At 42.5% G+C, this 25,260-nt stretch overlaps 1 protein-coding gene across 1 annotated transcript in view; it reads right to left on the reverse strand.

Annotated features, from left to right (window-relative positions):
- Positions 1-25,260, reverse strand: part of NUP133 (nucleoporin 133) — a 326,459-nt gene that overhangs the window by 155,929 nt on the left and 145,270 nt on the right. Inside the window, exon 10 of the mRNA XM_073671535.1 lies at positions 16,576-16,723. Coding sequence (XP_073527636.1) covers positions 16,576-16,723 — 148 coding nt within the window. The remainder of the gene's footprint in view (positions 1-16,575; positions 16,724-25,260) is intronic.

Below are 25,260 nucleotides of genomic sequence, written 5' to 3' on the forward strand. Positions count from 1 at the left end.
ACATGGCATTCCCTTATCTACGACCCCTAAAAATCTTTGTACAACAGGCTATTAGGCCAATTCAACTGCAAAATTTGTGGTGTGGTCTACACATTGTACATTTGGAGTGAGCAATGTACAGTACAATACAAGAAAATAAGCTCTTCAAAATCCAATTCATATGTTGTGCGAGGTGAGGGGGAGACGTGAGGAAATGGGGAAGGGGAAGCGTTATCCTGTGCTGACAGAGTCCCTTTAAAGTACTGTAGCAGGATGAACCTCCTAAACTGAAGTGTCACTAAAGGAGGAGCACATGCCCCAAAGCAACCAGAACCCAAAGAGACTGCATAGCTCTGAGCTGCTAAAGAGACAGCTTGAGTATACCCCTTTAAAGAATGCAGTCATTTATGCAAGTTTGTTTTTCCTCCCCTTTTCCAAGTGCAATAAGTTTTACATATTTTTGTTGACATAGCTGTATGAGCGATTGTTTTTTGAAGAACGAGTTACAGTTTTGAATGACTCACATAACTTAAAAAATTCCAAGTGAGGTGAAATGGTGAGAAAAAGAAAAAAAAAAAAATCAGTTTTTTGGGTTTTGTTTGCTTCCTGAACCAGGTTTCTGCTATTGAAAATCCATTGTTCGAGTATGTGCATACGTCTTCTTTCTCAGGCTGATATCGCCTGGAACATGCCCGAAAAATACTACAATGAACATAGTGCCCAGCAATGTAATATGTGCCTTAGTGCATATAAGGGTGTGGCCGCCCTTTGTCTGAGCTGAATGGCTCATTCTGCCTCCGGTCTATGCTTATACTAGGGATCCAGTCTCTCTGCCCTTGTCCATGTGTATGTCACTTGACAAATGTTAAGGTTTTTAATATTAGAGTTAGGACTGTCCCATAAGGGTTGCCGTGACGTGGCGGAATGGCTTTTACATTATTTTGATCAAAATTATGTTCACTAAATACCCTTTATTATTTATTATTATTTTTGCATTGTGCGATCTATCCATTTACTTCCAGTTATTTGGGTATTTTTTTTTTTCTTGTCTTTGGTTTTTCTATTGCTGTGCATATGTTCCATGTTCTGTCATAGCATGTTAATTCTTTGGCTGGCTTCCGCTTAGAAAATTATTGCTATTGAAAATTTGAGGGGAACAAAAAAACAAAAACAAACCAACAGCAGCCAACCAAGATGCTTCAGGAAAAACATCACTGGTGTTTTCATTAAGAGCCTTTGCCGTGAAGAACTCTGTGGGAGCGTTGGTGTCTGAAAGGTGGCATGGCAGCAACATATACATGGATTGGGGGGAGGGCAGCGAAATATACATGGATTGGGGGGAGGGCAGCGAAATATACATGGATTGGGGGGGGGGGGGGAGGGCAGCGACATATACATGGATTGAGGGGAGGCCAGCGACATATACATGGATTGGGGGGAGGCCAGCGACATATGCATGGATTGGGGGGGGGGGGGGCAGCGACATATACATGGATTGGGGGGAGGGCAGTGACATATACATGGATTGGGGGGAGGGCAGCGAAATATACATGGATTGGGGTAGGGCAGCAACATATACAAGGATTGGGGGAGGGCAGTAACATATTCAAGGATGGGAGCATATAACAAGATAGAGGTGAGCACATTCTTTATTTTTGCAATCTCATACCCTTGGTCCTTTCCGTGATTGCTCTATGCTGCCCTTGTCTGCTCTCTGTACGAGTTGTTTTTTCTAAACTAAAACCTCAGTATTCAGGTTAATTTGATGTTGGCACTTGGCAATAAATAAGTGGGTTTTGGATTGCAGTTTGGGCACTCTCTCCGTAAAAGGTTCGCCATCACTGGTCTAGACCCTTAGATTAAGAATAGGACATACATTTATAGGACATTTTGATAACTTCCCCAAATGCTTGTGAAAAAATATTCCCCACAAACTGCATTGAACTACTGTACTCAATTTATTATATATTTTAGGAGTTGGAGTCGGTCCATTTTATACAGACTCCACCAAAATGGACACAGAAGCCCTGTTTTTTTTTAATTATGTGCGGTCACCCTTCTGCTGTGAGCGCTTTTATCCTACATTGTGTACAGGTGGTTTCCATGGAGCTAGGCCACTAGTGCCTGCCCAGAGCGCACTGTAATTACATCCCACAATAGAAATTAACTCCCAACATAGTAGCCACCTCTCTCCAGCCCATTGATTTCAATACAGCAGTTAGCTGCACACCTAGATCCCCCTCTCAGAGCAGTGCTCTTACCAGTCTTGCATAATCACATTCCCTGCAGGGCACCCAGCTTCATTTAAGCAGTTTCCTCAGCAATCCTCTCACTTTTTTGAGCCCTGTTTTTGTCGAAAGCCCTTATTATCTCTATAATATATACAGTCCTGCTTATCGTTAATGGCATACATGAAGTTTAAGTAGCGTATTTTTTGGACTACAAGACACACCTAGGTTTTAGACGACGAAAATAGAAATAAAATTAAAGCAAAAAATGTGGTCATGAGGAACTGTTATGGGGGAGGGGGCCTGGCTGCTGACACTGTTATACAGGTAATGTCCCCAATTTTGTATCTATATGTCCCCAGCTTGATACACATGGCACACCCGTCCCCATCACCGTGCACAAAAAAAAAAATTCTACTCACCATTAGTGTTGAGCATTCCGATACTGAAATATCGGGTATCGGCCGATATTCGCGGTATCGGAATTCCGATACTTAATTCCGATACTTTTAGAATATCGAATACCGGAATCGGAAGTTCCCATAATGCCTGCGCCCTGCAGTGTCTCTGAAGGATGACAAGCTGGATGGCAGCGCTCAGCTGCGATCGAGCCTGTCATCAGAATGCCATCCCAGCGTGAGAGAATTCTCCTGATTGTTTAAAAGCCGGCGGGCGGTAAAAAGCCGCCGGCTTTTAAACAATCACACAGCCCCATACTGCTTCCCCGCAGCCTCCCACCCCGATCCTCCGCTCCCCTCGCCACCTCCCATCCCGATCGTAAGTTAGGACCGGGCGGGGAGCACATCACCAAGGAGCGGGGAGCGAAGGACCCGGGAGGGGAAGCCGGCAGTGAAAAGACTTCACCGCCGGCTTTCCCACCGGTTATTTCAAATGAACAGCTGAGGTATCAGGTGATGCCGATCAGCTGTTCATTTGAAGTAGCCGCGGTGCCCTCAGAGGGTTCATGTGAGTTCATGCTTGACTGCATTGCATGAACTAGCATGAACTTTCCCACAGCTGCACAGGTCAGCCACACCTCCCAGACCCGTAATGATTAGTGTGTGTGTGGGTGTCTGTGCGATGTGTGCGGGTGTGCGCGGTGTCTGTGCGATGTCTGCGGGTGTGTGCGTGCAGGCAGACATAGGCCGATGTGACACTACTACTCCCATCGGTCTATGTCTGTCCCCCGTCCACTCGTGCCAGCAGGATCAGCTCGATGGGAGCAGTAGTTCCCATCAGCCTGATCCAGCTATTTAAACTGCCCCATGGTCCCCAATAAATGTTAAATACATGTCATTGATGGCCAGTGGTTACCTACAATAAATTAGTTTATACATTACCTGTCCCCGCCGATCGCCACCTAAAATAAAATAAAAAATAAAAAAATACACCTATACTCACCTAGACACCTAATTCCCCGAAGACACCGATCTCCTGTAATAAAATATTAAATAATAAACCACAACCTTATCCTTACCCCTCCGTAGTAGTCCACGAGTGTCCCACGAAGATCTCCAGTTTAGAGCAGCCACATAGAATGTGACCGCTCTGAACCGCTGCCGCCGCTAGAATGATGGGGCCGTAAAGCAGCCCCGTCATTGCATAAGCGGGTTCGCAGGAGTTCAGGCAGCGCTGCTCCGGTTAGCTGCTTTACGGCCCCGCTGTACCGTGAGAAATTCCCACGGTACAGCAGTGCCGTAAAGGAGGTCTCCGGAGCTGCGCTGACTGAATGCACTCCGGTGACCTCAGTCAGGGGCTCCTGCTGCCGGGAGCGGACGTGTTTCCGGCAGTGTGAGCTTACAGCAGCCATGCACAGCTGTCACCATCTCCAGATGTGACAGCTGTGCATGGGAGATCAGCGCAGGAAAGTGGACAGGTAACTATTTTTTTTTTAGTAAACTAAGAATTAAATAAAATGGTGTGTTTTATTTCAAATAAATTATTTTTTTCTGGGTGCAGTGTGTGTTTTTTTATTTTTAACACTTTGTAGGTTAGTAATGGGGGTGTCTTATAGACGCCCATCATTACTAACCTGGGCTTCATGGCAGCTGGCGCTGACATGAACCCCACCACTATTACCCCCTGCCACCGCACCAGGGCAGCGTGGAAGAGCGAGGCTAAGTGCCAGAATTGGCGCATCCTGTGGATGCGCCATTTCTGGGGCGGTTGACGGCTGGTGTTTCTAGCCTGGGAGGGGGCCAATATTCATGGCACCCTTCCTGGGCTATTAATATCAGCCCCCAGCTGTCTGCCTATAGCCTTTGCTAGCTATTAAATTAGGGGGGACCGCACGTCATTTTTTTGGGGGGGGGTCCCCCATTTTAATAGCTAGTAAAGGCTAGGTATTCAGCTGGGGGCTGATATTAGTAGCCTGGGAAGCTCCGTGGGTATTACCCCCTTCCCAGGCTTCAAACATCTGCCCCAACCTCCGCTAGAGCCTAAAATTACGGGGAACCCTACGCCAATTTTATTTTTAATAAATCCTTTATTTTAACACTAAATGACACTTTAGGGGTTAATAAAGATGCAGTCCCTAAATTATTATTTATTTTTTAATTAATTTTTCCCAAAAATTTTGATGTGGGCTTTGCCATATTTTTGTATGCCAGCCAGGTACAGCAGGCAGGAACGGGCTGCCCCCAACTCCCAGCTGCCTATTTGTACCTGGCCGGACACAACAATATAGGGAAGCCTTTTTTTTCTTTATTATTTCATGAAATAATTAAAAAAAAAATTGACGTGGGGCTTCGCACTATATTTGTGTCCAGACAGGTACAGCAGGCAGGAACGGACTGCCCCCAACCACCAGCTGCCTATTTGTACCAGGCCGGACACAACAATACAGGGAAGCCCTTTTTTTTTTATTATTTCATGGAATAATAAAAAAAAATTGACGTGGGGCTTCGCCCTGTTTTTGTGTCCAGCCAGGTACAACTAGGCAGCTGGGGGCTGGAATTCGCAGCGCTGGGAGGCCCAAGCTTTCTGGGCCCCACCCGCTGCAAATTGCAGCCCGCAGCCACCCCGGAAAATGGCGCGTTCATAGAAGCGCCATCTTCTGGCGCTGTACCCAACTAATCCAGGGCCCTGGTGCGGTGGCTCACTGGGTAATAAAGGGGTTAGGGCCAGCTTGGTATTATCAGCTGGCCCTAAGCCCGAAATTCATGGGGTCACGCCAATATTCGACATGACCACCATGAATTTCTAGTAAAGTATTTAAAAAAAACACAACACCCAGAATAAAGTCCTTTAATTGAAATAAACACACAATTCTTTATTGTTCTAAATTAAACCATACTTACCATCATGCCCATTCCAGCTGAAGCCAACGATCTCTTATTCTGGTTGCTTGTGTTTTTTTTTAACTTTGACTATGGGGTTAGTAATGGGGGTGTCTTATAGACGCCTCTCCATTACTAACCTGGGCTTGATGTCAGCGGGCATTATAAGCTGACATCAACCCCAGCCCTATTACCCCACTGCCACCGCTACAGGGCAGTGGGAAGAGCGAGGCTAAGTGCCAGAATTGGCGCATCCTATCGATGCACCATTTCTGGGGCGGTTGACGGCTGGTGTTTCTAGCCTGGGAGGGGGCCAATATTCATGGCACCCTTCCTGGGCTATTAATATCAGCCCCCAGCTGTCTGCCTAGCCTTTGCTAGCTATTAAATTAGGGGGGGACCCCACGTCATTTTTTTTGGGGGGTCCCCCATTTTAATAGCTAGTAAAGGCTAGGTATTCTGCTGGGGGCTGATATTAGTAGCCTGGGAAGCTCCGTGGGTATTACCCCCTTCCCAGGCTTCAAACATCTGCTGTCTGCTTAACTTCCGCTAGAGCCTAAAATTAAGGGGAACCCTACGCCAATTTTTTTTTTAAATAAATCCTTTACACTAAATGACAAGTACAGTAATCAACACTGTCACTGTACTTCTTATATATGTGACTGACATTTTTCTATCTTTCTAATCTATGTGTGATGCTCTATTCTTTCTGTTGTAAATTGTCGGGTACCAGTGTATGCCACTGATGAATTGCCAGCTTTTCGCGTAACACATTCTACATTATTCTTAGTTGTTTTACTTCATGTAGAATTAACCTACAAGGAAAGAAAGGGTTTATTTTCATTCCGATATTTGTGTCCCATTGACTTGCATTGGTTTCCGGTATCGGAATCGGCGATATCCGATACTTTTTGGGTATCGGTCCGATCCAATCCGATACGATATTTCCTGATATCGGAAGGTATCGCTCAACACTACTCACCATCCTTACTTCTGCTCCAGTGCTGCGTAATTTTCTCCGCGTGTGAGCCGCGAATGACGTCACTGCCATTGCGACTTCAGATGAAGAAATCAGCTGCCGGAATAGTCACTGCTCCCCACGCCGGGACTGTGGACGTGGGGAGCAGTGACTATTCACTCTCCTTAAAGTGCACGTCAGCAGGATTGTGCTCAGTAAATTACACACACTGTTAGGTGGGCGACATTACACTGATTAATATGTCCTGTGAATGAATATGCAAGCAGAGCACCAGATAGAGCCCACCACACAGTCCCACCCCAAAGCACGGGCATATCATCTCCAAACTGAAAGTAAAGATTACACAGGAAACACAGGATGGATTTCATCAACAAAGGTATTATATTAATCAGTGCAATGTCGCCCACCTGACAGTGTATGTAGTTTACAGAGTACAATCCAGCAGACAGATGCGCTTTAATAGCGCGCAACGTGTCAGCCCAGCCACGGCTCCTACATCATGTGTGCCTGCTACTAAAGAGAATAAACATTCACTACAGCCCAAGACTTCCAAAGAATATAAGGCCATCTCCAAAGACCTTGATATCCCAATATCAAAAGTGCGCAATGTTATTAAGAAGTTTTTAAGCATGGAACCGTCAAGAACCTTCCTGGATATGGGTGAAAGAGGAAAATTGACAAGAGAGGTCTTAGAAGGTTGGTGAGAATTGTGGAAAAGACACCACGTCAAAACATTCAAAGACCTGAAGGCCAACCTGGAACAGTCTGGGGTCATGGTTTCAACAAGTACCATACAAAGCACACTAAACCAAGCAGAACTTTATCGGCGAAGGCCAAGGAAGAAACCATTGCTGAAGAAAAGACATAAAAAGGAACGACTGATCTTTGCCAAAGAGTACTATGATAAATCACAATCCTTCGGGGAAAATTTTCTGTGGATAGATGAAACAAAGAGCTTTTTGGCAATGCAAAGCAACAGTGTTTACAGACGGAGCAATGAAGCTTATAACGGAAAGAACACCTTGCCAACAGTTAAGCAAGGTCGAGTATCCAGAATGCTGTGGGGTTTGCTTTGCTGCGTCTGGTACTGGAGGCCTTGACCGTATCACAGGAATCATGTAATCAGAGAATTATCAAGAGATTTTAGAGCGAAATGTCCTACCTAGTAAGAAAACTTGATTTGAGTTGAAGATCATGGGTCCACAAGCAAGACAATGACCCAAAGCACACATCCAAAAGTAGACCGGAATGTTTGAAAAAGAAAAAATGGACTGTTTTAAAATGGCCAGCAATAAGGCCTGACCTCAATCACATTGAAGATCTTTGGGGTGAGCTGAAATCTGCCATTGGGAAAAAAGAACCCTGCAAACATTCAATAGCTTGAACAAACTGCAAAGGAAGAGTGGGAGAAAATTCCAACTGAGAAGTGCATGAAGCTTATAGATGGCTACAAGAAACGTTTGGAGGCTGTCACCAATGCCAAAGGGTGTGCAACCAAGTATTAATTAGGGGTGCCTTTATTACTGCACATGCTGTTTATTCTGTTTCTTCTTTGAAATTGCAACATGGAAGTTGCAAAACAATGTTTTATTGTTGTATTACTTTGGACCACTAATTAAAAAATCCTGAGGATATAACTTTGTACAATATGTTCAGAAATAAATGGAAATGTACCAGTCTATGAAAAAAAAATGAAGGGGTGTCAATGGTGAGCAGCACTGTAAATCTAGTGACTCAGAACAAGCATCAACAGACAATGTAGTAGCAGGAGAATGAAGCTGCTCATAAGAACTGTCACTTAAAGTGCACTTGTCAGCGGGATTGTGTTCAGTAAACCACATACACTGTCAGGTGGACGACATTACACTGATTAAAATGATACCTTGGTTGATGAAATCCATCCTGTGGTTCTTTTTTAATCTTTATTTTCAATCCTGAGATAATGATATGCTCGTGCTTCAGGCCGGGCCTTTGGGGAGGTGTGATTGGCAAAAAAGAGATGCTACTGCACATGGGCGGGTGGCAGGGTCATTTTGCTACATATAAATTTCTAGATGATTTCTACCACAATTACACAGGCAGTAATTAAAATAGGAGACAGGTCACAGAAGGCACAGTGACCTGTGAGAAGCCATAGAGCAAAATACATAAGCAGAGCATCAAAAAGCCCATCTCTAAAGGCCCGCCCCAAAGCACGAGAATATCATTATCTCAGGAATGAAAATTAAGAGTAAAAAAGAACCACAGCACGTATTTAATCAACAAAGGTATTATTTTAAATCAGTGTAATGCCGCCCACCTGAGAGTGTATGTGGTTTACCGAGCACAATCGTGCTGACAGATGCGTTTTAAAGGAAGAGCACCATTCCCTCCAAGTAACCAGGAAATAACGAGAGACTGAAGAGCTTTGTGCTGCTAAAGAGAAAACTTGAGAACACCCTTTTAACCACTTTCCGACGTCGTCAGTAATGGTATGCAGCTGTGCCCTGGGCCTTATGGCCCAGCTACGCGGGCTACGATCCCGCCCGCACACAAGCGGCATGGGGCGATAGCCGCCGGGTGTCAGCTGTGACAATCAGCTATGTGCCAGGAGCCGTCCCGCACTGCTCCCAGCACATTAACCCCAAAACTGCTATGATCTAAGTCGATCGCAGCATGGCGGGAGCAAAGGGGGGAGGTAAGTGCTGAAACTTACCTCCTCTCCGGCGCACACGATGTCTGGGTCCGGTCCTGGATGTTGTCACTGTGACCCCACGTAGTCATGACAACATCCGGGTCACTAGGAGGCAAGAAGTTACTTTGGTCATATGCAGTGCGAGACCAAAGTAACTTCTCCCTGTGCAGCGATGACAGCCTGGATAGCACAGGGATGCTGATACATTCCTGTGCTATACAGCCAATCAGAATATAAAAAGTGAAAGTCCCATAGTGGGACAATGTGTAAAAGTAAGAAAAGTCTCAAAGTGAAAAAAATATATATAATAAATTATATATATTAAATTACAGTGGTGGCCAAAAGTATTGGCACCCCTGCAATTCTGTCAGATAATACTCAGTTTCTTCCTGAAAATGATTGCAATCACAAAGTCTTTGGTATTATCTTCACTTTTGTCTGGCCCACTTTTGGAGTTGTGTGTGAAATGATCAATGATTTGATTTTTGCTTCATTCTCTTGTGTTTTTTCCTTGCAAGCAAATTAGCTTGCAAGGAAAAAACACAAGAGAGAATGAAGCAAAAATCAAATCATTGATCATTTCACATAAAACTCCAAAAAAGGGCCAGACAAAAGTATTGGCACCCTCAGCCTAATACTTGGTTGCACAACCTTTAGCCAAAATAACTGCGAACAACCGCTTCCGGTAACCATCAATGAGTTTCTTACAATGCTCTGCTGGAATTGTAGACCATTCTTCTTTGGCAAACTGCTCCAGGTCCCTGATATTTGAAGGGTGCCTTCTCCAAACTGCCATTTTGAGATCTCTCCACAGGTGTTCTATGGGATTCAGGTCTGGACTCATTGCTGGCCACCTTAGAAGTCTCCAGTGCTTTCTCTAAAACCATTTTAAAATGCTTTTGGAAGTGTGTTTTGGGTCATTGTCCTGCTGGAAGACCCATGACCTCTGAGGGAGACCCAGCTTTCTCACACTGGGCCCTACATTATGCTGCAAAATTAGTTGGTAGTCTTCAGACTTCATAATGCCATGCACACGGTCAAAGCAGTGCAGTGCCAGAGGCAGCAAAGCAACCCCAAAACATCAGGGAACCTCCGCCATGTTTGACTGTAGGGACCGTGTTCTTTTCTTTGAATGCCTCTTTTTTTTTCCTGCACACTCTATGTTGATGCTTTTTCCCAAAAAGCTCTACTATTGTCTCATCTGACCAGAGAACATTCTTCCAAAACGTTTTAGGCTTTCTCAGGTAAGTTTTGGCAAACTCCAGCCTGGCCTTTTTATGTCTCGGGATAAGAAGTGGGGTCTTTCTGGGTATCCTACCATACAGTCCCTTTTCATTCAGACGCCGACGGATAGTACGGGTTGACACTGTTGTACCCTCGGACTGCAGGGCAGCTTGAACTTGTTTGGATGTTAGTTGAGGTTCTTTATCCACCATCCGCACAATCTTGCGTTGAAATCTCTCGTCAATTTTTCTTTTCCATCCACATCTAGGGAGGGTAGCCACAGTGCCATGGGCTTTACATTTCTTGATGACACTGCTCACGGAAGACACAGGAACATTCAGGTCTTTGGAGATGGACTTATAGCCTTGAGATTGCTCATGCTTCCTCACAATTTGGTTTCTCAAGTCCTCAGACAGTACTTTGGTCTTCTTTCCTTTCTCCATGCTCAATGTGGTACACACAAGGACACAGGAAAGAGGTTGAGTCAACTTTAATCCATGTTAACTGGCTGCAAGTGTGATTTAGTTATTGCCAACACCTGTTAGGTGCCACAGGTAAGTTACAGGTGCTGTTAATTACACAAATTAGAGAAGCATCACATGATTTTTCAAACAGTGCCAATACTTTTGTCCACCCCCTTTTTTAGGTTTGGTGTGGAATTATATCCAATTTGGCTTTAGGACAATTCTTTTTGTGCTTTTTCATTGAAGACAGATTAAATGAAGATAATACCAAAGAATTTGTGATTGCAATCATTTTCAGGAAGAAACTGAGTATTATCTGACAGAATTGCAGGGGTGCCAATACTTTTGGCCACCACTGTATATTAAAATATTATATATATATATATATATATATATATATATATATATATATATATATATATATATATATATATATATATATATATATATATATATATATATATATATATATACACACCCACACAGTACAGACCAAAAGTTTGGGCACACCTTCTCATTTAAAGATTTTTCTGTATTTTCATGACTTTGAAAATTGTACATTCACACTGAAGGCATCAAAACTATGAATTACCACATGTGGAATTATATACTTAACAAAAAGGTGTGAAACAGCTGAAAATATGTCTTATATTCTAGGTTCTTCAAAGTAGCCACCTTTTGCTTTGATGACTGCTTTGCACACTCTTGGCATTCTCTTGATGAGCTTCAAGAGGTAGTCACCGGAAATGGTTTTCACTTCACAGGTGTGCCCTGTCAGGTTTAATAAGTGGGATTTCTTGCCTTATAAATGGGGCTGGGACCATCAGTTGTGTTGTGCAGAAGTCAGGTGGATACACAGCTGATAGTCCTACTGAATAGACTGTTAGAATTTGTATTATGGCAAGAAAAAAGCAGCTAAGTAAAGAAATATGAGTGGCCATCATTACTTTAAGAAATGAAGGTCAGTCAGTCCGAAAAATTGGGAAAACTTTGAAAGTGTCCCCAAGTGCAGTTGCAAAAAACATCAAGCGCTACAAAGAAACTGGCTCACATGAGGACCGCCGCAGGATACGAAGACCAAGAGTCACCTCTGCTTCTGAGGATAAGTTTATCCAAGTCACCAGCCTCAGAAATAGCAGGTTAACAGCAGCTCAGATTAGAGACCAGGTCAATGCCACACACAGTTCTAGGAGCAAGAACAGCACAAAAAAAAAAAAAATATATATAATACCTGTAATACCTGAATTGTTGGTTTTTGTTTATTCTGCCTCCCAAAAATCGGAATAGAAAGCCATAAAAAAATATCACGTGCTCGAAAATGGTACCAATAAAAACGTCACCTTGTCACGTCTGTCTGCCGAAATATGGAAAAATTATAGCTCTCAAAATATGGAGATATAAAAAAATAGTCTTTGCAAAAAAAAAAAAAAAAGGGTTTTTTTTAGTGTGTGATAGCTTGTCAATCTTAAAAACCCGATACGAATCTGGCATCACTGTAATCGCACCGACCCGAAGAATAAAGTTGTTCAATCACTTATACTGCACGAGGAAAGGCATAAAAAAAAACGCTAGGGTTAGGATTTTTTCAAAAGTAAATAAAAATAAAAAGATAACGATATGGCGACTAGTGTTGAGCGCAAGTGCTCGCTACTTGAGTTTGCATCGGGTGCTCAGGTATGAACTGAGTATCGCGGGTGCTCGAGTGACATGCTTGAGTCTCTGCCTCATATGCTTCGTGGCCAAAAAACCTTGCGGGGATTGCTGCCATGCACGAGTGATCCCCGCATGTTTTTTTTTGGTGTCTAATAACTGTGAAACATGTGGGCAGGGACTCGAGTGTCCGCGATACATGGTGCATACCTGAGTACCCGATGCAAACTGAAGTAGAGAGCACTTGCGCTCACGACTAATGACAACTTATTCAATATAATGACCTAATGTTATGAATTTCTATGTCGTACCTCTGGTTTCAAAATGTTCACTATACCCCTTCATAAAATCCTTGAGGGGTCTAGTTTCCAAAATGGGGTCAATTGTGAGGGGGGGGGGTTCCGCATCAGAAACATGGTGTCAGCTCTCCATTCCAGCCAATTTTGCTTTTTTGCTTTAAAAAATTCACACTGTGCTCCTTCCCTTCTGAACCCTGCCTTGCCCCCAAACAGTGCATTTTCCCCACATATGGGGTATCAGCGTACTCAGGAGAAATTGTACAAACGTTTTTGGTGTCCATTTTCTCTTCTTATGCTTGTGAAAATAAAAAAATTGGGGCTAAAACATCATTTTTGAGGAAAAAGTTTGATTTTTTAATTTTAAGGCCCCATGTTATAAACTTCTGTGAAGCACTCGGGGGGTTCAAGGTGCTCACCACACATCTAGATAAGTACCCTGAGGGGTTTCATTTCCAAACTGGTGACACTTGTGGGGGGGGTTTCCACTGTTTAGGCACATCAGGGGCTCCCCAAACACAACATGGCGTCAGCTAATTATTCAAGCAAATTTTACATTCAAACAGTCAAATGGCGCTCCTTCCCTTCCGAGCCCTGCCGTACGGCCAAACAGTGTTTTTCTCCCACATATGGGGTATTGGCGTGCGGAGGAAAAATTGCACACCAAATTTTGGGGTCCATTTTTTCCTGTTACCTTTGCAAAAATAAAAAAATTGGGTCTAAAATAACATTTTTGTGAAAAAAGTTAAATGTTCATTTTTTTCTTCCACATTTCAAAAATTTATGTGAAGCACCTGAAGGGTTAATAAAGTTCTTGAATGTGGTTTTGAGCACCTTGAGGGGTGCAGTTTTTAGAATGGTGTCACTTTTGGGTATTTTCTGTCATAAAGGCCCCTCAAAGTGACTTCAAATATGATGTGGTCCCTAAAAAAATGGTTTTGTAAATTTTGCTGGATCGCTGGTCAACTTTTAACCCTTATAGCTTCCTAAGAAAAAAAAAATTGGGTTCCAAAATTGTGCAGATGTAAAGTAAAGTAGACATGTGGGAAATGTTATTTATTAACTATGAAAATTCTAAGTTTGAAAATTACGAAATTTTCAAAATTTGCCAAATTTCCGATTTTTTTCACAAATAAACGTAAGTCATATCGAAGAAATTTTACCACTACCATGAAGTACAATATGTCATGAAAAAACAGTCTCAGAATCAGGGGGATCTGTTGAAGCGTTCCAGAGGTATTACCTCAAAGTGACAGTGGTCAGAATTGCAAAAATTGGCCTGGTCATTAACGTGCAAACCACATTCGGGGGTAAAGGGGTTAAGTGGATTAACAGCAGCTATTTTAGCCAGCTATTAAGGCGCAATCAAACAGCTGTATAAATCTGAGTCAGATCAGAACGTGGGGCAGGGAATATCCGGCGGCTCTTACGAACCGAGCTGGACAGCTTCATGAATTTCTATGTAGTGGTCATGCTCGAGTTGGGAGAACTGCTGGCCAGTCTGTGCACTGTGTTACGATTTTACGCCGATTTATTTGGCCGTCTGACTCCGCCCTTAAGAGGAATGTGCCGGCTGTATGACACATCCAGCACCTGCCCTATGTGAAGCTGGCTCAGCTCATGACCCCACACAATGACGTAATAGTACGTTATGAAATGGAAAGACATTAAAGATAATCCCTAGTGTTTGATTGAAGTGTTAGTTTCTGGACTACATGCGTTTCCGCGGCGTTTTTGCAGTTGCGGAAACGCATGAAAAACGCATGGTAGAAGGGCAGCAATGTTCCCCAATTGAAATCCGCATGTGCTGTGCCCATGATGCGGATTTTTCCGCAGCGTAAACGCTGCGCTCAAAAATCAACAGCATGTCAATTAATTTTGCGTAAACGCGGCGTTTTTGCCGCCATTGACTTGCATTAAAACGTGCCAATTCCGCAAGACTGCATCTGTACTTGCGCTATTGGCGCGTTCTAATGTGCGGATGGTACCCGAGTGTGGAGGAGAGGAGAGTCTCATCCACACCCAGGTACCATTAAAAAAGCTGTAAAAAAAAGAATAAAATAAAAAATAAATGTATTCTTACCTTCTATCGGCCCGCGCACCGCTCCTGCTTGGTTCCCGGCACTTTGCAGTGAGTTGAAGGACCAGCGCTGACGTCAGAGTCATGTGACGGGTCACGTGACGCTGACGTCGGCAGGTCTTTCAATTCAAAGTTGCCGGCGAGGGAGAACAGATTGAGCAGGACAGCGCGGACTATCGGAGGGTAAAGTATACATTTATTTTTACCACTCTCTCGGGTCACACTATATAAATCCATGCCGGTTGCATGGATTTATATAGTGTGACCAAGTTGTCAAGCACTTTCCTAGTGATGCTAAAATCGCCTGGAAAGCGCTTGTCAATCCACATGCGGAAACACATGTGGAAATGCATGTGGATCCGCATGTATTCCGCAGGAAAAACGCATGTACAATCTGCATGTACAATCTGCATGCGTTTTTTCTGCCAGGGAGATGCAGAAATTTTCTGCTTCATTTCTGCATCGTGTGCACATACCCTAAAAGCATTTAAGTCCAACTAGAGCCACACTCTTAGAAAGCTGATTTTAATATTAGGCAGTTAAACAACAACAAAAAGAAGGGATTATAAAGCCTTTCAGATGCAGGTGTTCAATTTAGTAAAGTACACACTGTGTACACAGGTGAAGATGCAAGTACTGCACACGTGTCATGTGCAGCGGTAGATTGGGCTCATGTCTGTCTTATGATGATCGGACATTCTGGTAACATGCCCTGATACTAAGAAACACCAGTGAGCCTTGGGTACCTAGAAATAATGACCTTACACAGACAGCAGTTTTGGCACATTGAGGGTTGCCTCTACAACAGTCTGCTTTGTGACACGATATAGTGTACTAGATGCTGGCCCGATTCTAACACATCGGGTATTCTAGAATATGTATGCGGCGGACCGGGCGCAATCAGCAGAGCGTTGTTTAAATTTGGCGCCAAAATCGCTGATTGATGGCAGCCGGCAACGGCGACCAATCAGCAAAACGGTGTTTAAATTTGGCGGCAATATCGGTGATTGGTCGCGGGTGGCGGCCGCGACCAATCAGCGAACTGTGTTAGTGAGGACCGGAGGGCTTGTTTAAATTTGGCCCTAAAATCGCTGATTAGTTGCGACCGTGACCAATCAGCAGAGGGGTATTTAAATTTGGCGCCAATAATGCTTTTTAGTCGCGGCTGGTGGCCGCGACCAATCAGCAGAGCGTTGTTTAAATTTGGTGCCAAGATCACTGATTGGTCGCGGCCTCCTGCTGCGACCAATCAGCGTCGTATTAGTGAGGACCGGGGAGCGGTGCTGCTTGTGCGGCTACTTCCGCTGCGAGAAGCCGGGAGATGAGCGGCTGCTCGCAGCAGATGTATCCCGACCGGCGGCGCCACTCCCCGGTCCTCCATTCACACTTGCTGTCGGGAGATCAGAGGGCCAAGCCGCTGATCTGCCGACGTTAGCCGCATGGAGGTCAGCGGCGCCGCCTGTCGGGGTACTTGTGCTGACAGCAGCGGGGAGATGAGCGGCTAGTGCCGGTCATCTCCCTGCTGCATCGCTGCTGACCTCCGTCCGGCAGATGAGCCGCTAACGGCCGCCATCTTTTTCTGAAACCCCGCCTCGCTGATAGGCCGCGGCCGGACCAATCAGCGACGCGGGATTTCCTGGACAGACAGAAAGACTGGATAAGACAATTATATATATAGATTAGCATATGTTACATAAGGCACACTTGAGATTATTAAAACTACCTTGTGCTTCAAATGAGATTTTCTCCTGTGGCATAGCGGCTCGTCTTGTCCCTGTGCAGCAGGCAAAGACCATATCCTTAGTATATATGCAAGTGAAGTGGCTAGGAAAGCATGGGATCACAATATTGGCACACAGCATTTCTTCAGACTAAAGTAAAAAATAAATAAAAAAAACAAAAAACCTTGTTAATTGTATTCCATTGCATACAGAAACATCATTACAGGGTCCGTCCAGGCTGCCTTCGAAAAGGGGTTGTCTGGCCTTAGACTACAAGTCTGCAGTCACTAATTGACTGCAGACTTGTGAATCCTAACGTGACACACTGTGAGGATTCTCCGGTGTAGAGAGCGGACGGTCATGTGGCTGCAAATATGCGACTTACATACCTCCAGCCACATTCCGAATAGACTGCCTGGCCTAGCTCAATTCCCTTGCGTTGAACGAGGCAGTGCCCATCAAATAATATACTTGCAGTCACGAGCCCGCCGCTGGAGAATCATCACAGTGCGTGATGTGAGGGTTCACAAACCTGAAGTCAAGGAGTGACTGCAGATTTATAGCTTTAGGCTATAAACCACTTTAACTAAAAAATCACAGCAATAACTAAGGATGGCGCCAACTCTGTATGTTTCTACAAGCAATTCAGTGAGAAGAAAAGCAATATGCGAGTAATGGAGGTTTGCAAATAAATTACAGTGGAAATTAATTCTACTTGAATTTTACTAAAATCTGCATTCGCCAAAAAGCTGATTTTTTTAAAACCATAGAAGACCTTTATTAAAAAAAAAAAAAAAAAAAAACACTCCACACTTTACAATCACCTCACATCCCCCATCACATCTAAGGATAGTCACGACCGCTGAAATCCCCAGGCCTCTCACACTAGGTCAGGACTTCAGTCTCTAATAGGTTTTGTGCATGTGTGCAAGGTCATGGCACAAATTGTGACGACATTATGAACTTTTGCAGGGAACTAGTCTGATTGTCGTATGGAGTGGGGAAGGAATTTTTTCCCCAATGTGGAGCTTAGTGTTTACCACATGTTTTTTTTTGCCTTCCTCTGGATCAACAAGTTAGGCTATGGGTTGAACTAGATTGACTTAGTCTTCCTTCAACCTTAAAACTATGTTACTATGTTACTACTGTGTGAGCCCCGGGGGTTTCAGCGAGAGTGGTGCGAATAATAAGATGCAAAGAGGCTTGGATGGGTGACTGAAGAGTGGAGCGGCTGGAGGACTAAGCCATGCTGGAGGCAAATTCTAAAAGTTGGGCATTTTTTTGCTTCATAAAAATTAAAATATATTTTATATGTTTATTACATAGGGTTAGACAGCCATTCTAATTCAATGGCCTGCAAAATGTTCAATGAGGTCTACAAGTAGCAGATCTTTGTCTGAAGACGCCAATGCTTTGTGGTATCCCACAAATTCAATTCCTCTAGTATCGACTGCCAAATCAATTCTTCAGGCTGCGCACAGTTGGTACACTTGGTAAAATTGTGTTTTAATATATTCCAGAATGTAGATCCTCTCAAGTATTCTAGAAAACTGAGGCCATTGGACAATGAATTCCAGGACTTGGATCACGCACATAAAATTGTATTTTTGATCATTCCGTTCCTTATAACCATTTTTTAAAAAAAAACAACTTGTTTTATTAAACTCAACACGAAAGTATACAACACATCAAATAAAGAAAAGGTTCATTGTTGGATTCATAGTGTACATTCTCAGAGTCAACATAAGGGGCACCTATATTCAATAGAAAACCATAAACAAACATCTATACAACCATAAAGTCAATATTGTAATTTCCATATATCCCAAGCTCAGGACCTAACTTTTTTTTTCCAGCCACAGAACTTTGGAAACATATCAGCTCAAATCAATCTACCAAGGTCAGGTGGCACCTTGTCAAAAGTATAGGTGTAGATGCATACCATCCCTCTCACACTATTAACCCCTTTACCCCCGAGGGTGGTTTGCACGTTAATGACCAGGCCAATTTTTACAATTCTGACCACTGTCACTTTATGAGGTAATTACTCTGGAACGCTTCAACGTATTCCCCCGATTCTGAGATTGTTTTTTCATGACATATTGTACTTCATAATTGTGGTAAAATTTCTTCGATATCACTTGCGTTTATTTGTGAAAAAAATGGAAATTTGGTGAAAATTTTGAAAATTTTGCAATTTTCAAATTTGAATTTTTATGCCCTTAAATCAGAGAGATATGTCACACAAAATAGTTAATAAATAACATTTCCCACATGTCTACTTTACATCAGCACAATTTTGGAACCAAAATTTTTTTTTGTTAGGGAGCTATAAGGGTTAAAAGTTGACCAGCGATTTCTCATTTTTCTAACAAAATTTAAAAAACCATTTTTTTAGGGTCCACATCACATTTGAAGTCACTTTGAGAGGTCTTTATGACAGAAAATACCCAAAAGTGACACCATTCTAAAAACTGCATCCCTCAAGGTGCTCAAAACCACATTCAAGAACTTTATTAACCCTTCAGGTGCTTCACAGGAATTTTTGGAATGTGGAAGAAAACAATGAACATTTAACTTTTTTCACAAAAATGTTACTTTAGACACAATTTTTTTTATTTTCACAGGGGTAACAAGAAAAAATGGACCCCAAAATTTATTGTGCAATTTCCCCTGGGCACGCAGATACCCAATATGTGGGGAAAACCACTGTTTGGGCGCACTGCAGGGCTCTGAAGGGAAGGAGCGCAATTTGACTTTTTGATTGTAAAATTTGCTTGAATAATTAGCGGACGCCATGTTGCGTTTGGAGAGCCCCTGATGTGCCTAAACAGTGGAACCCCCCCCAAGTGACCCCATTTTGAAAACGAGACCCCCCAAGGCACCTATCTAGATGCATAGTGAGCACTTGGAACCCCTAGGTGCTTCACAAATTGATTCATAAAAATGAAAAAGTGTTTTTTTTTTCACTTTCATTTTTACGAATCAATTTGTGAAGCACCTGTGGGTTCCAAGTGCTCACTATGCATCTAGATAGGTGCCTTGGGGGGTCTAGTTTCCAAAATGGGGTCACTTGTGGGGGAGCTCCAATGTTTAGGCACACAGGGGCTCTACAAACGCAACATGGCGTCCGCTAACAATTTGAGCCGATTTTCCATTCAATTTGTTAGCGGACACCATGTCGCGTTTGGAGAACCCCTGATGTGCCTAAACAGTGGAGCTCCCCCACAAGTGACCCCATTTTGGAAAATATACCCCTCAAGGATTTTATTAAGGGGTATAGTGAACATTTTGAACCTAGAGGTACGACACAGAATTTGATAACATTAGGTCATCATATTGAATAAGTTGTCATTAGTCTTGAGCGCAAGTGCTCGCTACTTGAGTTTGCATCGGGTACTCAGGTATGCACCATGTACTGCGTGTGCTCGAGTGACATGCTCGAGTCCCTGCCCCGCATGTTTCACGGTTATTAGACACCCAAAAAAAAACATGCGGGGATCGCTCGTGCATGGCAGGCAATCCCCGTAAAGTTTTTTTGGCCGCGAAGCATATGGGGCGGAGACTCGAGCATGTCACTCAAATACCCACGATACTCAATGCATACCAGAGCACCCGATGCAAACTCAAGTAGCGAGCACTTGCGCTCAACACTAGTCGCCATATCGTCATCTTTTTTTCTTACTTTTGAAAAAAATCCGAACCCCATCACAACCCTAACCCCAAACCCAGCCCTAACCCTAGCCCAAACCTAACCCGAGAGTTTATTTTTTACGCCGTTCCTCGTGCGGTATAAGTGATTAGACGACCTTATTCTTCGGGTCGGTGCGACTACACTGATACCAGAATCATATCAGGTTTTTATGATTGACCGGTGTCACACACTAAGACGCATTTTTTGTAAAATCTAGTTTTTGCATCGCCATATTTTGAGAGCTATCATTTTTCCAGATTTTGGCCGACAGTCATGTGATGGCTTGTTTTTTGCGGGATGAGTTGACGTTTTTATTGGTGCCATTTTCAGGCACGTGACATTTTTTGATCGCTTTCTATTCCGATTTTTGGGAGGCAGAATAAACAAAAACCAACAATTCAGGAATTTTTATTTATTTTTTTTTTTTATTCTGTTCCCCGTGTGGTAAAATTGATAAGGTAGCTTTATTCTTCGGGTCAGTACGTTTACAGCGGTACCACATTTATATCGTTTTTCTATGTTTGGCACTTTTACATAAAAGCAATTTTATAGAAAAAATTATTTTTTAGCATCGCTTTATTCTGAGAGCTATAACTTTTTTTATTTTTCGGCTAATGGAGCTGTATGGCGGCTTGTTTTTTGCGGGACGAGATGACGTTTTCAGTGGTACCATTTTTATTTATATTCGTCTTTTTGATCGAGTGTTATTCCATTTTTTGTTTGGCGGTATGGTGATAAAGCATTGTTTTTTGCTTTGGTTTTTTTTTTTGTTTTTTTTACGGTGTTCACTGAAGGGGTTAACTAGTGGGACAGTTTTATAGGTCAGGTCGTTCCGGACGCGGCGATACCAAATATGTGTACTTTTATTTATTTTTTTTATAATATTTATTGATGGGTACATTATATTTTTATTTTTGGTGGATTATTTTTTTCATTTTTTTTTTTTTTTATATTTTTACAAAAAAATGTATTTTATTTTTTTTCACTTTGACAGTTTTTTTACTTTTTTACTTTGTCCCACTATGGGACTTTCACTTTTTTTTCTCTGATCGCCTGCATGGCACAGGAATGGAGTACCATCCCTGTGCCATGCAGGCTGTCAGCGTTTGACAGGGGTTAAACTTTTGAGGACATTATTTTTGTATACCAAACTTTCATAGAAAATTGTCACAAATTAAATTCTTCCATTCAGAAAAGAAAGGGATTCTATCCCTATCCACCTGAGAGCTATCACCTTCCTGGTTAAGAAGAGAGTTTCCCGTAGAAACATACGATTTTGGTGGGTCCATAAGGACTCTAACATGCCTAATAAACAGACTTCTAGGGTGTGGGTGAGATGGGTATTCCCAAGATGTCCTCCAGTAATTCCAACACCTCTCCCCAGAACAAACAGATGTGAGAGCATTCCCATGCCATGTGTCTAAAGTCTGTGTCAGACATGAAGCACCAATGATAGAGGCATGCCAACCCATTTTCTGAAGCCTTTTAGAGGATATATTAGATTGATGTAAGAAGTATAGAAGGATGATTTTGTTATTGATTGCAGTAGACACATGAACTGGAGACTCCAGTGCCTCCTCCCAATCTTCCATAGATAGATGTGGAATCCTAGTTCTCCACCTCTTGTAGATTGGTCTTTATGCCCATTTTTACACAAAGCTTTTCTTTCCATTTATATTACTGTTTGGGAATACGGGCATGATCATTTTTATTTGGAGGATCTCCAATAATGAGGCTATTTTGTATTATACTACTATACGATGGTCTTTTATTTAAAGTGCTAGGTTGATTTTCATGTACCTGACAATGCTTTTCTAATTCTGTAGTTGGCTGGTTGGTTTATGTACACAGGAAATTTCTAACATGCCAGGCAGGAACCTGCTGCAGTGTTTCACATCACTTGGCACATTTGTCCCTCATATAAGGTTTGATAGGGCTAAAGAGACATATAGCCAGTCAGTTTGAGAAATAAACTCGTCATTATAGCCTTGGCTCTGCACATGTTCTGTCACGTGACTTTTTAAGCTTTTCAGGTTTCAGAAACACTGAAGCCATTAAAAAAAAGTGAAAATGCACCCAGTCTATACTTCACAGTAGAGTAAGAGCCGCCACAAGAACAGCAGCAAAGTCACCTCAGGAAAACAAGCACCAGCTGATCAGCTTCTGGGAAGGAAGTTTGTTCCAGACTGACAAGTGTAATGCTGAGAATGTTGTCTTTCTGCACTTTTCAAAGGTGTTTGATATATTGCTACATAAAAGGTTATTACATAAAATGAGAGAAACGGGACTGAGGGAAAATATGTGTAATTGGGTTAACAACTGGATCAGTGATAGGAGACTTGCTGTAGTTCCCAATGGACCACACTTGTACTCGTCACAGTCAACAGTGGGGTACCACAATGGTCACCATTGGGCCCTCATTAATGACCTTATAGAGGGCGTACGGGGTAGAATTGCAATATTTACATTTGACACTAAACTCTGTAAGGTAATAAAAACAGGAGGATAATTTAATACTACAGAAGGATTTACCGTATGTAAGCTGGAGGCTTGGGCTGAGAAAAGGCAATTGAAGTTTAACTCCTTCACAACCTTAGGCATATTTATATGTCCACGTTGGGAAGTACTTCCCAACTTAGGATGTAGGAATAAGTCATGGCGATTTTGTGCGCACGGGAGCTGTGAGTTCGCAATGGCCGCCAGGTGTTCAGATGACATGACAGCTGACACAGTACACTCACTGCCAGGAACAGTGCCTGCATCTCTCATGAAAGATAGAAAAAAGCCACTGTGGGCTTTAACGCGCGTCGGGAAGCCGATGTGGGGCATAAGCAGCTCGGCGGTAAGCATACTATATTTGATGACATACTTCTGGTCTGTTCTTTTGTCTCATTCATTGTACACTCTCAACCCTAGGTGCTTTTTTAAATCTTTCATGAGCTCTATGTACATTTTGCACAGTTGCACTTTTATGCGCTGTCACTTTGCATTATCTATTGGCTAGAGATTTGATCAATTTTGCACTGTCACTAATTCTCCCTTGTTATTTGGTATATTTTGTGATATACTCTAAGTCTTTAGTTCCCAGATAAAATTTATTTAGGATTCATAGAGAAATCAGCACTTAACTCTTAACACCATCAGGATTGTGTTTTACATGTACAGTTATTTATTTATTGATTACTTTACTGGTAGTCCTTACTATCACTATGATCTATTACTTAATTTATTAATACCATCTATTAGCTCTTATGTATTGTTGATATACCTGTGTCCCTTTGATGGTTCAAATTTGCATCGTGCGCACATAGCCTCACCTGGAAGATGCACTGGTATGACTCCAGATACAAGGGATGACTAACATGCTTTGTATTGCTCCTCTAATGACGAATAATGAGCTTTGAAAGGTTAAACACACTCTTGCAAAAGCAGGAACGCTGATTTTACATAACCAAAGAAACAAAATTATACCTCACCCAGTGATGGTATCCCCCGAGATGAAGACAAACACAGCATGCCTAAATGTTAACTGTGAAAGTTTATAAAATTAATTGCTGCCAGGATATTTAATTATGTTTATTATTTTTCCATGCAATATTAATATTATAACCCTACTGAAATTGTATATATACCTAGAAGGCCCAGTCATTTCATGGCATGGATGGGGCTGGATAGCTATGTTGGGCGGTTGATGATTGTGGATATGAGCCGTAATTATTTAATGCCCCCTTGCTATTCCTGACATCACAATTGAAATGTATGATATGGAATGCAAGTAGTCTTAAATCCCCTCAGAAAAGGATTCAAGGGGTTTTCCCATTAACAAACGTTATTTATCAATAGATCTTGGAATAATAATAACCTCCACAATTGGATGTGTTTAAATAAAATCTTCCTGTGCTGAGATAATCTTATAAATGTTCCCCTGTATAATTGCTGTGTCTGACCATGTACAGGAACATGGTCTGATCATACCACAGCTCCTGGGCAGGGGAGGAAGCACAGGAGAGTATACAGACATTACAGGAGGGGATCACAGCTGATTCTTTTTGTGAGGCAAAGCATTTCACTGCATATTTTTGAACCATGTTTTACTTCAAAGAAAGAATCTGCTGTGATCCCCTGCTGAAACGTCTGTATACTCTTTTGCTTCCTCCCCTGCTCAGGAGATGTGGAATGATCAGACTGTGTTCCGTACACATTAAGACACAGCCATTACACAGTACCAGATGGTCAAATAAACCTTCGGTACAGTGGTTATTACATTAGTTTCACACAAGTTACTCGAGAGGGATCTCCCTTCTAATTCATAAGGCCATCAGATGGGAGGTTAGGACAGCTCGTAGAAAGCCAGCCATTTGTTTTACGAATGCCATTATAAATTCTAAAGAATATGTATTGCTATGTATATACAATTCACCTCCTGCTAATTTAACAAGTAACCAAAATGCAGTGAGCTTTGCATTAAATTATCCTGACGCTCATGTTTTATGTATGAGTGGCTTAATCATGGATGGAAACCTAGAGTACGGATAGACTATAATCCTCAAGTGATACAATCATTCTCCAATGCCCTGTCAACATATATGGAGGGTAACGGCTGGATAGATTTGTGGAGATTACATCATCCAGAAGTCAAAGAATATACATGTCACTCATCAGCAAGATATACACTGTTCAGACTAGATTACATATTTAGCTCTAGTAATGTGGTGGTTTGGGTGGACAGTGTGGACCATGGGGTTAGAGGAATTTCAGATGATAGCTCAGTGATTCTAACTCACCGACTCGACCAGATATTGGGTAGACCTCTATGGAAGCTTAACCCTTTTTGGTTAAAATGGATATGCCCAAATGACAGGATTCCAGATCAATTGGGGTGTTTTGTGGAAGAGCATTTAGCACCAAGAAATGTTATTTTGGGGCACACTGAAGGCAGTTCGCAGATGCTGCCTTTCCTCCATTATTTCATATATTAAAAGAACAACTTCCC

Source organism: Phyllobates terribilis, unplaced genomic scaffold (assembly GCF_046119375.1).
Source record: "Phyllobates terribilis strain yellow unplaced genomic scaffold, ASM4611937v1 Scaffold_3__8_contigs__length_932513732, whole genome shotgun sequence".
Lineage (NCBI taxonomy): Eukaryota > Metazoa > Chordata > Amphibia > Anura > Dendrobatidae > Phyllobates > Phyllobates terribilis.